The 14449-nt window shown below is 39.0% G+C and overlaps 1 protein-coding gene across 1 annotated transcript in view; it reads right to left on the minus strand.

Moving 5' to 3' along the window:
• Positions 1–14449, minus strand: part of PARP14 (poly(ADP-ribose) polymerase family member 14) — a 50070-nt gene that overhangs the window by 17189 nt on the left and 18432 nt on the right. The window contains exons 7-13 of the mRNA XM_054575211.1: positions 13056–13286; positions 12292–12513; positions 9198–9276; positions 6887–7036; positions 6481–6543; positions 5977–6144; positions 2306–2512 (exon numbers count right to left, since the gene is read on the minus strand). Of these exons, the coding sequence (XP_054431186.1) occupies positions 2306–2512; positions 5977–6144; positions 6481–6543; positions 6887–7036; positions 9198–9276; positions 12292–12513; positions 13056–13286 (1120 nt within the window). The remainder of the gene's footprint in view (positions 1–2305; positions 2513–5976; positions 6145–6480; positions 6544–6886; positions 7037–9197; positions 9277–12291; positions 12514–13055; positions 13287–14449) is intronic.

The following is a 14449-nucleotide window of genomic DNA, read 5'->3' on the forward strand; positions in this document are numbered from 1 at the left end:
TCACCCATTTTGCCCATCCCCTACCACCCCACCTTTGATAGCCACCCATCTGTTCTCCGTATCTATGAGCTATAATTTTTTAGAGTACTCCTGTAGTAGAGAGATCATACATTATTTGTCTTTCTCTCTTATTTCATTTATTACAATGCCCTCAAGTTCCATCTGCATTGTTGCAAATGGCAGGATTTCCTTCTTTTTTGTGACTGAATAATATTCCATCCTATATACAAGGTATTGCAAAAGTAAGCTTTCAATTGTTTGTATGAAAAATAATACAATAAATAATAATACAAGAATAAACTCTGTTTCACAACTCATGCCTGTGATTTGCCCCACCCTGTGTGTGTGTGTATATCACATCTTTGTTATCCATTCATTTGATGACAGACAGTAGGTTGTTTCTGTGTCTTGGCTATGCAATGCTTCCATAAACATAAGGGTGCAGCTACTCTTTGAGATAATGATTTCATTTCTTTCAGATAAATACCCAGAAGTGAAATTGCTAGATCATGTAGCAGCTACATTTTTAATTTTTTGAGGAACTTCCAAACTGTTTTCCATAGTGGCTGCACCAATTTACATTCCCACCAGTGGTGGACAAAGCTTCCCTTTTCTCTAGCACTTTTCTTGTCTTTTCCATAATAGCATTCTAACATGTGAGATGATATCTCACTATGATTTTGATTTGTATTTCCCTGATGATTAGTGATGTTGAGCACCTTTTCGTGTACCTATTGGCCATCTATATGTCTTCTCTGGGGGAAAAAACGTCTATTCATGTCCTCTGCCTATTTTTAAATTGGATTATTCGTTTTTTTCAATTGACTTATATGAGTTCTTCATATATTTTTTATATTAACCCCTTATCGGGGATATGATTTGCAAATATTTTCTCCTATCGAGTCAGTTGCCTTTTCATTTTGTTGATGGTTTCCTTTGCTGTGCAGAAGCTTTTTTGTTTGATGTGGTCTCACTTCTTTATTTTTGCTTTTGCTGTCTGTACCTTTGATGTTGAGAAGCCTACCCCCTATATTTTCTTCTAGAAGTTTTATGGTTTCAGGTCTTACATTCAAGTCTTTAATCCATTCTGAGTGTACTTTTGTGTGTAGTGTCAGATAGTGACCAGTTTTATTCTTTTGCATGGCTGTCCGGTTTCCCCAACACCACTTATTTTAGCGTATGTGCTCCTGAAGAGAGCACCCAACACTATTTATTAAAGAGACTATCGTTTTCCTGTTGTATGTTATTGGCTCTTTTGTTGTAATTTAATAAAATGCACTGGTTTATTTCCGGGTCCTCTACTCTCTTCCTTTGATCTATGTGTCCATTTTTATACCAATACCATACTGTATTGATTGCTATAGTTTTGAAATAGACTTTGAAATCAGAAAGTGTGATGCCTCCACCTTTGTTCTTCTTTCTCAAAATTGCTTTGGCTACTCAGGGTCTTTGTGGTTCCATACAAATTTTAAGATTGCCTGTTCTATTTCTGTGAAAAATGCCATTGGAATGTTGGTAGGGATTGCACTGACTCTGAAGGTTGCTTCAGGAAGTAGGGATTTTTTAACAATACTAATTCTTCCAATACATAAGTACAGAATATCTTTCCATTATTTGTGTTTTCAGTTTTTTTCTTCAGTGTCTTACAGTTTTCAGTGTACAGGTCTTTTACCTCTTTGGTTAAATTTATTCCTAGGTATTTTATTCTTTTTGATACAATCGTAAATGTGGCTGTTTTCTTAATTTTTCTTTCTGATATTTATTAAGATTTAGCCTTTTCAAGTCGCACAGAAAAAGACAAATACCATAAAACTTCACTTACACGTGGAATCTAAGCAACAACAACAAACCCAGAGTCATAGAAAAAGAGATCAAATTTGTGGTTCCCAGAGGTGGGTTGGGGGAAGGGGAATTGCTGAAAGGTGGTCAAAGGTACAAACTTCCAGTTAGGAGATAAATAGGTACTGGGGATAATTATAGTTAACACAGCTGTATGATATGTATGAAAGCTGTTAATTCTAAGAGTTCTCATCACAAGGAAAAAATCTTTTCTTTTTCTTTTTGCCTTCTCTTTTTATTGTAACTGTGTGAGAAGATGGATGCTAACTAAACATATTGCAGTAATATATGTAAGTCAAACCATTATGCTGTATACCTTAAACTTATACAGTGATGTATGTCAATTATATCTCAATAAAACTGGTGGAGCTAGCGAACTACTGCAAAAAAATCATTTATAGTTTTAGCTATTTCTCATGTGACATCAACATTAGCAACATGCATTGCATAAAAATCAACAACTCACATGCAATTTTAGACATCACAGACTGTGGGGAAGAAGGCTGAGAGCTTCCTCTTTTTTTCATGTTGGCATAAAACACGTCCAGTACTTGAGGTAGAAAGATAACAGCTTTAACTTTTTTCACGGACTGGACTGATCCTTTCTGGATAAAGTCTTCAATGGCATCAATTATGGCTTCAGCAACCTTGTCTGGGTCTTGTTTAGCATTTCCTGGAAAGACAAATAAAAATGACCAGGAAAAAAAAAAAGACCCAACTGGAAGAGGCTGAGGAATAAATTAGGGATTCTAATTCTCACAAGAATGAATTCACACTCCCCAAATATTTTTATCTCCACGGATTTTTCTAACAATGCATCAGCAAACACTTTTGAAATCCTAGATGCAATGGAGAGTCCTTGTGAAGAAGCCAACAGCCCAACAATGAGCAAAGGACCCAGAAATTTAACTTTTGGTGTCTGATGTTGATATCTGCTCTACTCAGCGGATCCCATCCCTCCGTGTTCCTCTGTGTACAAAGCACATTTAGTCTTTCTTGGCTCACTGGTGTCCTCAAAATACCCATAAAAAGTAAAAAATATTAATATGTGTTGAAATATCATGCTTTTTAAAGATTATAACAATTTTTTTTTGCTCAATCATCACTTTCTTTACACATGTATCCTTATTGTCTCAGATGTCTTGGGGGACTTAATTTACACTAAGATAATTTTGTAAGACGCATGGAGCTATAAGCTATATACTTTTTTACATGCAGGTTAGCCATGAGCCTCCAGGAAGTCTTTCTTTCCACACCCGCTGAGCTTTTAGCTGACCAGCAGTGTTCATGGTTGCCACCTGAGCAGGTCCTTTCCTAATTAAGCATGCTCCATACCTTGTTTCTCCAACCTACTGCCTATGTAAGATCATGCAAAGTTCCTTGAAAAGTCTCATGAAAACCATGTAAGAAGTCCCATAAGAATGGTAGCTGTCACAAGGTGGGGGAGGGTGGTTAGCAATGTAAAAGTCCCCTGACCAACCCGGTACAAGAGACTAAGGTCTCTCTTAGATTATCCCCGTTGATGGTGCCCACCATTATTTCAGGAATAAGAGCAGAGCTCTTTGACTTGGCTATGCAGACAATTGTGGGAATGTAAACAAACCCCATATAAAACTAACCAAGGGGATTTGTTCAGGTTTTCTGTTTGGTTGGTGTTTTAATTAGATGAGCAGGGAAAGAGGGAGAAAATTCTCCTTTGCAAAGCTGTGGTTATCTCATGATATTTGGAAAAATTTAAATTGGACTATTTAGATATATTCACTCACTTTCTATAAACATTTACTGTGTCTCATCAAAAGCTATATGCTCATCCAGGTACTTAGGACACGAAAGATATGGTATGAAAGGAGGGACAGGTGTTCAACAGGTGAAGTACGGAAATTGAGGGAAAGCCTAGAACGGTGTAACAGGGTGTGATACTTTCAACTTCAACCTGGTGTGTTCAGGAAAATAGGTCTGTTTTTGAGAAAAATCAATCTGGGTTGGGAAGGTGGTGGAGACAGGAGGCACTGGAGCAGAGAACCCAGGTCTAGATAGGAGGCTATAACAAAAGTTTAGGCAAAAGACAAGACCTGAACAAGAAAGGGAGCCAGAATGAAGACCGAGGGTGTAGGGGGCGAGGAGACATTTAGAAGTAAATTCAGCAGGATCTAGTGACTGACTGTGTGTACCCTTGATCTCTCCCCCAACCTCTTTTGTCACCCCCATTGGCTTCCTGTATTTACCACACGTACACTGTATTGTATTGTTGTCTTACATGCTTGTCTCTCATGACAGGCTAGGTGCTCCTGTGGACTGGATCCTTTTCTTAGTCATCTTTCTACCCCCCATGCCTCTGCAGTGCCTACCACATGACAGACACTAGGAAAATATTCAATCAAACTAATTAATAAGCAAATGAACATGGCAGTGATAAAGAAGGTAGAGTCAAGGATTCTAGACAGAAAGTGATGTTTTTAACATAATTGGGGATGTAACAGGAAAGGGAGGTTTGGGAGAGAAGACAGTGAATTGGAGTTTAGAGTTTGGAATATGCATTGACCTTGATGTTCTTGCAGGAATCACTGACCACCCATTCTCTCCCCTGAGGGCAGGTACCTGGGAGTAACAGGTAGAGAGCTTCCTTTACTGCCAGAAGCCGTCTTGATCCCAGTCAACCCAACTTATAAACACCGCTAAGGGTAAAAGCTTCCCCATCCAGTAGTCTAAGGACCAGCTCAGGTAGTGATAGAGCTAGGTAAACCTGCTAACGTGCAGTATTTGTGCAAAACAGCAATGCCACCAGGTCAGTGGAAGGAACAAAAGGTCTGCAGCAATCCAGACTACTCAAATGTATGAACATATTTATACAAAACCTCCTTATTTCTTTGCTCCTCTTTGCACCCAAGGGACTCCCTTGGGAAACTCTATGCCAAACCTGGGCTGCCTGTTTTCTTGGCCCAAATAAAGTGAAGGTGGAAACACGAGACCAGAGCAAGAGGAAAAAGCAAATGGAGACAAAGACTGGAGAGTTATTAGTGAGTGTCCATCAAAGATGACAGATAGATAGACAAGCAGATAACATCCTGGCTAATCAGCTAGGACTAGATGATACTACAGGGTAATGAAAACATTAAAAGGCTATAAATTATATTTTTAAAAATAAAAAAATAAAGCAGACATAGCATTCCACATGGGAACAGTAAGAGGAGTGGTAGAGATTTACGTAAGTCAAAATATGGGACACAGGATTAGAAGGCCCAGAAAGTGACAAGACTAAACTTTGGAGGCTAAACTCTGTCAGTGCAGACATTCAAATTTAGATCCTTGAGCAATGGAATGATCAATCCAGTGCCCAGTCAGCTCCATTACACTTCAGGCCTGAGGGGGTTTGCCTTTCCTGACCAGCTTTCTTAAGGGAGACTAAGCAAAAATTCCTGATCAATGCACATGACTCAGGTTTCTGGGAAAAGAGCTCACAGAGCATCACCTTACTAATTATTACCCAGGTTACCATGTTTATATATGCAGAATCAATCACACAATCACTACATAGTTTGAGGAAAACAGGAAACTTGAAAGAGGCAAGGAGGCAGAAAAGAGGAAGGTGGCAAGTTTCTGACCCATTAAAACCCATTGAGTTATGGTGATTGATAGGTTTCTGTGCAGCGATGCCCCAAGCCAACCTACTTAGCCGCTGCTGAAGAGGTGAGAGAAGAGGGCTGGAAATGCCCACATGGCAGTCAGTTACAGGGGGCAGAGGTCAATACACTGATGTTCACCATGGAGGAGGGACGGAGCAGGAAGCTAAGGGCTAAATAATGGGGTATATGTAGGGGCTGGAAAAAAGAGAAAGGAACAGGTGAAAAGAGAGAGAGGGATGGCCTTTCTTTCTATTGGCTCCCTTCCGCTCTTTCCCTCTCCCGTTCCCCCATGTCAGAGAGCAAATGTCTCTAATATTCCAATACTCTCTTTGGTTTTTTTCATTTTTTCCTCTTTTTCTTAAGCCACCCACAGGCCTTGCTCATTCCCTTAGCGGCTGCCTTGGGGTGAGGAAGCTGCCTGTCCTTCCTCAGACTCAGCAGAGCTACATTCACACTAGCATCAAATCCAAGGGAAAGGGGACACCCAGGAATTTAGCCTTGAGAGGCAACAAACCTGTCCCAATGGCTGGGAGGCAAATGGACGAGTAATTCCGTTTTTCACACTCTTGCAAAACACAGGAAACTGATCTCTTGACATCATTTCCGCCAATGACATGAATAATATTCTTACACTTCAGGAATCCACCTTCAGTAATTATATAACCATTGTTGCCCTGTTGAGCTAAGAAACAGAAAACAAAAAGATGCAAAATCAGATGCTAAACCCATTCTCTGGTTATTCAGGAAACAAAATGTCTGGTTTGGAAAATAAAGCATTTTACCTTCATAAGAGATTGCTGAAATACCTTTAATGAATGTTTCTTGCTTACCTTCTCTTTTTAACTGTGATTTCACTTTTTACTTCCTTTCATTTCTAATTCTCTATGACTGGAATTCTTTAGTAAAATATGTGATTTTAAGATTAATACATTATCTCCCCAATCCCCAGCCTCTCTACAGCCTCCATATTCTGCCTTCCACGTATAATTTAGGACTAAAAACCCACATTGTGCCTTACCTAGGCGAGAACATTCCATTTCCACATTTTTCCCAGCCTGCTCCAAAATTGCTTTGGAGACTCCTATGTGAGAACATTAACATGGTCACAAACATGGATTAAAAAAATCAGTACAGTACATTTGGATCAGAATGATTGCCTCATTGTCTAAACGCTTTCCCCATCATCAAAGAAATCCTATAATCTGAGTATTTCTGATCACGAAGAAGAAAAATTCCTACAATAACTGCTACCAATGATAAGAAACCATATCCAAGTAATTTTTAAATTATTAATTAATATTAATAAGACAAAACTGTAGAAGCCATTTTGGCTATAGCAACTGTAGAATAGTTTGGCTATAGGAACCCTCCATCATGGGATCTACTATGACTATTATACTAGTAAAAATCCCAAAGTAAAGTACCGGCTTTGAGATTAAATGTCTTTGATGTTGAATTAACAATCACATCTGCTTCTTCTTTAGTAATATCTCCAGGGGCCACCTGGAAGGTGATGGGACCAATTTTCATTTCATGCACTCCTAAGTCAGGGCTAGTAACAGCCCCATAGAAACCTGAAAAGGAAAAAAAAAATGGAGTCAATAATCAAGTCAAGAATAGCAAGAATGACTTAGGTCTTATGTGCTCACATGTGCCCTTCCTATACTTCTCTTTCTCTCCTCCCAACCCCCATCCCTTTGGCTTTTAACATGGTCCTGACCCTTAGCCCCAAAGACGGTCTGTTTCTGAAAAAGGATTATAAAATGTAATACATATCAAATGTGGACTTCTGGTGATGGCCAAAGTGAGGTCAGCTCGGTAGAGCCATCTCGCCCACTGATTATAACTAAAGCATGAGACAGACACAAAAGGTCCCTAACTGTGTTCTGAAAAGTAAACAACAGCAGGCAAATTGGGGACCGCAGTCAAAAGCTGAAAAGGCAAACTGTACAAAGGGGAGTTTTGTTTTGAAATGTTTCCTCTTTTCCCTCCCAGCTTTGACCCAAGGATGGCCTTAGTTGTGGAATCGCACAATGAGCACAGGTAGCAAAACTCTCAGAGGATCCCCATCTTTGTGACTGGAGGACTGAGAAAAGGGGGTCCTGGGAACTGAAGAATATGGCAGCCATCTTCCTTTTTTTCCTTATTAATTATTTGTTAATCCAGGTCCTACTCCCAAGGAGACCCCAGTTGCAGAACACAATGGTGGCACCACAGGGAGCTAAAACTCTGAGAGACATTCTGTATTTCAGCCCAGAAGAATCAGGAAAAAAGGGCCCTTGTGGTCTGAAAAGTATATATGGATATGTGGGAAATCTCTGTTATCTTTCTCTCTCCACTTTACCCGAGAGTAACCTGGATCAGACAACGTTATGAAGCAATGGAACAGGCAGCTTAAACTCCAAGAGAGCACTGTCTCTCTGGCAAGAGGCTGGAAAATGGGCCCCTGCAAGCCAGAGAGTGTGAAGGGAGTCCTGGAAAAGGCGATCCCCTCTTCTGTTGTGAACTGGAATAAATCCTGAGCCCACCTTGGAGCTGCACATGTGGGAACAGTCCCAAGAAGCATAGCGAAGGCTTTGAGAACTTCAGTGACATTGCAACTGCTACCCACCCACAAGGTGCGACAAAACCGTTTGAATAAACTTAACCAACTGACTGCCTGCACTACCACCATTTTCCAGAGGATTTTAACAAGATCCAAGTTTTATAACATAATAATTAAAATAACCAGCCTATAATTCAGACATGCTTGTCACATAAAGAACCAAGAAAATGTGATTAGTTCTCAATGATAAAGATACTCAATACACATGCTAATCTCAAGATGATCCAGATGTTGGAATTATCAGACAAAGACTTAAAAGTATCTACTATAAATATGCTCCCTGAGGTCAAAGTTAACATATTTGAATGAACAGAAATGATTTTGAACAAATGGAAAAACAGGAGTCTCTGCAGAGAAATATAAAGAATCAAATGGACATTTTAGAACTTAAACATATCTGAAATATAAAAAAATTCACTGGATAGGCTCACTAGTACAGTAGACAGAGAAACAAGTCAGCGAACTTGCAGGGAGATCAATAAAAATTAGCTAATCTGAAAAAAAGATTGAAAAAAAAGAACAGATTCTCAGGGACTGATAGGACACTATCAAAAAGCTTAACATTCATGTTACTGGAGTGCAGAAGGAAAGGAAAGAGTCCAGTGCAGGAAAAATGTTTGAAGAAATGACTGAAAAATTCTCAAATTTGATGGAAGGCATACATATTCAGGTTCAAGAAGTCTCGGCTAACTCCAAATAGGATAAAGTCAAGTAGGTAACAGCAAATTTGACAGAGAAGAAGCATTTGGTTGGTATTGTCTCTTTAAATGTGTCCATTTCCAAAAACACATGTCCCATCATCCCTAGAAAACAGTGGCCCCATCACTACTTAAAAACCTATTGCACAGATTATCTAACTTGGCCTGCTTATTCTTCCATTCCAGATCACACAAACATGGCCAATGTCTTGCATGCTCAAGTGTACGGAATATAATTTAATATCATCTTTATCACAAAATGATTTTTCATAAAAATCATCACTATCATCTTTCACTTATTGTTAAATAGCTATTTGGTGATTAGAAATAATTTCTCAATGTAAAATCTATACTGAACCCCCAAAGAAACAATGAACAAAAAAGAACAAAAAAAGAATAAAATAAAAATGAAAAAAGAAATCTTTACTGAACCTTGTGTATTCTCAGCCTTGGGAATTTTGTCACTGATGAAATTTCCATTAGCCCTTCTGTCAAATTCATTTGAAAATGCCTGGAATTACAAAGACAGTTTTGGCTACTATGGTCCTCTGTAGATGGAGGAATTTGATTCATCACAGCTTTTGACCCTGCACCCACAAATATTTAGGAGAGAACAACTCTCAAAGTATTGTTTGTTATCATTATAGGTTTTTAAAACTACAAAAATACATATATTATTTCTACAAATGCATCTCATGAAAATTATCAAAGATAAAAACAAAGATATAAATACAAAAATATTCATTACAGAGCTATTTATAATCAAGAAAAAAAAGAAACAGTTTAAAATCCAGTAGGGAACTCGTTAAATAAATTTTCGTATATCCATTTGTTAAAATATTTAGCAACCATTAAGAAGTACATTTTCAAAGAACAGTTAATGGAATAGGGAAATACTCACTTTACACTAGTAAATGAAAGAACAACTTTAATTATATGACAACACCTTATAAAGTACACACGTAGAGAAGGCTAGAATGAAATGACTAAATGAATGTATGCATTTTGTATTGTTCAAAGCTTCTCCAATGAATATGTATTACTTTCATAATCAGTAAGAGCAAATAGCTCGCCAGTTGTTAAAAATACAATGTTAAGAGAAAGGCAATCACAAGGACCCAAACACTAATTTTTAACTTCTTATTTGTACAGGAGAGGAATGGCTAGGGGAGTAGTGCATTTTGCAGCAAGAGGCTGTATTTTAGGGTCAAAGAACCCGTGAATTCCACTTCTATGCATGATGGTAACACCCCAAAATCATCACTTTCTTCCTCCTTGTAAACAAGCAACAGAGAACTCTGTTGGTTAAAAACGTAACATCTTGGCTAAAAGGCTGATGCAATAAAGGGAGAGGGACCGGGGGAGACCACAGAGCCAAGGAGTGGCACTCACAGGCCTCCAGGGGCCAGGCAGGTGGGCCGCAAGTGGAAAGTGGGCGGCTGCGGCCCTGGAGGACTGCTCAGCGCCTGCCACTAGGCCACAGCAAATTGCTCAGGCAGAAATCCATGTCCAATGTGCCAGAACATTTGAAGTTTTAGGTCGCAGTGAACATTAGGAGTTTATGTGAAATGTTTGATTTTTAAGTATTAGCAACTGATTCAAATGTTTTTTAAACCAGCCCAAATAAAGCACATCTAGAGGCCATGTTCCGACCACGGGCTTCTGTTTTCCAACCTTTGTTAGTGTCCACCAATAAACATCTCAATAAGTTTTTTTGTGAGCGCAAATAAAAAAATTTAACTGTCTCTAACAGTCTTAAGAGAAAAAGTGTCACAGCCATGTATGGAGAATCAATACTCTCTTCCCAGTGGCAGTAAAGGTGACCTTTTAGCCTTCCACAGAATACTTGTAGAGGATCCTGAGTCTTTGGGAAAGAAAACAGAATCTGGGGTTACAGAAATAGTGGAATTTGAAGGTTCAGGTCCATGTCATTGGACTCACTCCCCTATTCACCCACTCAAAAGCACTCAGCAGTTTTTCTCTGATTGTGTTCATTTTATGTATAAACCTTAGCTCCCAAAGTAATGATATTTACAAGAGGAGAAGTATAAGTACTACATACCCATTCCATGTTCCACATCACCTTGAATTATGCAAGCCATAGGGAGGTTCTTCAGAAAGCATTTATTGACTAGAAGTTACTATAGTTATGGAGCAACTAAATGGGCCACAGATTTTGCTCATGTGGTTTGACTGTCTGGTTAGAATTTAGATTTAGGATTTTTTTTGCCCCCAAAGAACTTAAAGGTAGAATTTAGATCTAGAAAAAAAAAATTAAGCATGACCTAAAAATTCAGAGAGTCCAATGATCCATGGATATCTCCTGGGTTGCTGGCCTAATCTATTTGTTTAATTTCTGCACTGCCACGGAACTTTCCAAACATTTAATGTCATTTACTCTACTGGACTGCAAACACTTGGAGGGCAGGGATAATGGCCTCATTAAATACCTCTTGTTCTCCCATAATAGAATCCGATGGCTCTCCCATAGCTGACATTCATCAAATGTGAGCTGGTCAATGGACTCTGTGACTGATGATGGTTCTAGTACTTCTGGTCCCACCTCTTCTATTCCCATAGGGATGTGCTGAGTTCGTTCTAACTACACCCTTCAGTTGTATTTCATCCTGACAATCTCCTATTGTAGGACCACAACTGTGCTTTCACATTATGTATAAGAATTTCTATGTTTATACGGAAGGGGATCCTAGCGATTAAAAAAGAATTAAGGATATCTCAACTCCATTGCAATATATAAGCTTTATCTGGATTCTAATTCAAACAAATAAGCTGTAAAAACAGAACATTTGCCCTGGCTGATGTGGCTCAGTGGGTTGAATGCCAGTCTGCAAACCAAGGGGTCACCAGTTCGATTCCCAGTCAGGGCACATGCCTGGGTTGTGGGCCACGTACCCAGTGGGCAGCACGTGAGAGGCAACCACACACTGATGTTTCTCTCCCTCTCTTTCTCCTCACTTCCCCTCTCTCTAAAAATAAATAAATTAAATATTTTTTAAAAAATTTATGAGATAGTTGGCAATTTGAACACTGACTTGATAATTGATGAAATAAAGGAATGATTGTCAATTTCTTTTATGTGTGAAATAGTACTGTGGTTATGTTACTTTTTAAAATAAAATACTGAATTGTTTATGGGTAAAATGTATACCTGGGATTTGCTTCAAAATAATAGGAGAAAAGGAGAAATAAATGAAGATAGAGATAAAACATAGTAGCCATAAGTTGATAATTGTGAGGATGAGTGATGGGTAGAAGGGAGTTTATTATACTATATAATATTTTGTCTACCTTTGTGTATGTTTGAAATTTTCCTTAATTAGAAGTTAAAATTTTTTCTATATCCACACATTCTCTTGAAGTTTGTCATGGTACAACTAGTCTACAGTGCTCTTTTTACTTTTCTGTATAGGAAATACATGAAAGAAACAACCCATTAGGTGACGAAGACATTGGATACCATTGGGGCTCAAATTGCCAAAATAACCAGAAATGAGTGAGGCTGTACCTGAATATTAGCGTGGTCATTTGGGTGCAGTAGAAAGTAAACCTCTTGTAAAGCTGTTGGTTGATTGTTGCTACTAAATTTGAACACTTCTGAAATGATTAATTCGGCAAAAACATCTTTAGGAAACCCCAAATTGCCCGTTCCTATGGCTGGAAATGCAATTGATTTTAAGGACAAGTTTTCGGTAATTTCCAAACATTTTCTGATTATGTCTTCCATGATCTGAAAAATACAGAGCACATCCTCATACATTTTGCCTAGAAATAGGAGTTATGACCAAAAAAAAAGAACTTATCAACCTTGTGATCTTTGTACACTTCTTCTTTCTTCTTGCTTTCAACAAAAGGCAGGCTAAGGGCAGTCAGAAGAGGAAAAAAGGACACAAGAAAAGGAAAAGAGAATGTGAGAACCCCTCCCAAAAGAGTCAAACTCACTTAGAAGTGAAGGAAAGAAGCAAAGTCTTTACTGTTCTAATCCCTTGTGCTCTTCCATTCCTCATGCCCTCGCTTTGCCTTCCTCACTAAAGATGTATTATCTTCAATAACTCTTCCCTGAGGCCCAATTATGATTGAGCACTATAATCAATTTTTATTAACTAGCTTTCACAAGAAATCAGCTACAGCTGACAAAAGGGCCATAATGATGGAATCTGCCAATAATGTGAAGTTATTATAGGAGAGAAACAGACAGGGTCCAATCTACATTATACTGACAGGAGTCCAAAAAGGTACCCAATTCCTGGAGAATTTAAAACCAGGCCCCACCTTGCATGAAGACGTGTTGTTCCATTGCGGAGCCACCACATGGAGCACTCGGTGGCAATGCAGATTGCAACCACTGGTTTGGAGAACCGTGCCCACATCAACAGGGAACACTTGTTCAGTTCTGTGCAATTCCTTCTGGAGATCTGGCCCAGCTTTTTCCAAGAGGGACTGAGAAAGGGGCCCTTGATTAAGCTCAAGATCGCAAGAAATGGAGTTGACGACAACATCAGTCTTAAAGACAAAAACAACAATTTGTTTCAAATTCCAAGGAAAACCATTCATCAAGGATTACTATATTTTAGCCACTGGGCTTGGCACAATGGGAAACAACTAAGGTGATTAAGTTTTCAGAGACTGAAATGCCACTCAAGACAAAGTACTATTAGACACTTATTTAAATTACACTTCAGGCCCTGGCTGATGAGGCTCAGTGCATTGAGTGCCAGCCTGTGAACCTAAAGGTTGTGGGTTCGATTCCCAGTCAGGGCACATGCCTGGGTTGCAGGCCAGGCCCCCAGCTGGGGGTGTGTGAAGATAGGTGTTTCTCTCTCACATCGATGTTTCTCTCCCTCTCTTTTTCCCTCCCCTTCCCTCTTTCTAAAAATAAATACATAAAATCTTTTAAAAAAAACAACTTTAAAAAAATAAGTAAATTATGTTTCAGGACAAAAGCAAGCTGTAAAAAACAAAACAAAACAAAACAATATATAATGGTATGGGATCGATGAAGGAGTCCAGAGGAAATGCCTTTGGTGGCCAGTTGAAACACCGTGAGTGATATGGGGTCCTAAAAGTGGGAATAGTTGCAGCAGGCGGAGAAAGACAGGGAAGCCATTCAGAAAAGGGAACAAATTCATGGTAGGTTGTGAGCTGTGAGCAGATCTGTTTGACCTGATAGAGAGCTTCTGGGGCAAAATGATGCAAGCCAGGCTAGAAATGACACACTGAGGAGAGGCTAGAAATGATACACTGGGGAAAAGTCTGCAGAGGATCTCAAGTGCTAGGCCAAGTGGACTTCCTGACAGACAGTGAAGAGCCAGGCAAGCTTTTTAGCAGGACAGTTAACATGAGCAGATTGATCAGCTAGATTAAAGTACCAAGAGAAGACAGGAGAAGGAATGTGACCAAGTCATTTTCAAAGCTGCCCTGCATGGGCCAACGAGAAGCAACACCCAGCAGGTACTGTGGCATTGGGAGCCAAACCTCTATGGAAGTAAAATGAATGGAAGGAGTGTCTTAGTATTTATTCAATGTTCAAGATGGAAGGGGAACTGAACTCATTCCAATTATAGACTCACAGTCAAAAGAGTTTCTTGTTTGTCTGGTTTCTCAAATGAGAAACAAAATTATTTTTAATATTTTTGAAATAATGCAATGGTTAAGAACCTGAGCAA

This window comes from Pteronotus mesoamericanus, unplaced genomic scaffold (assembly GCF_021234165.1).
Source record: "Pteronotus mesoamericanus isolate MK-2021 breed Mesoamerican mustached bat unplaced genomic scaffold, CSHL_Meso_final contig_27, whole genome shotgun sequence".
NCBI lineage: Eukaryota > Metazoa > Chordata > Mammalia > Chiroptera > Mormoopidae > Pteronotus > Pteronotus mesoamericanus.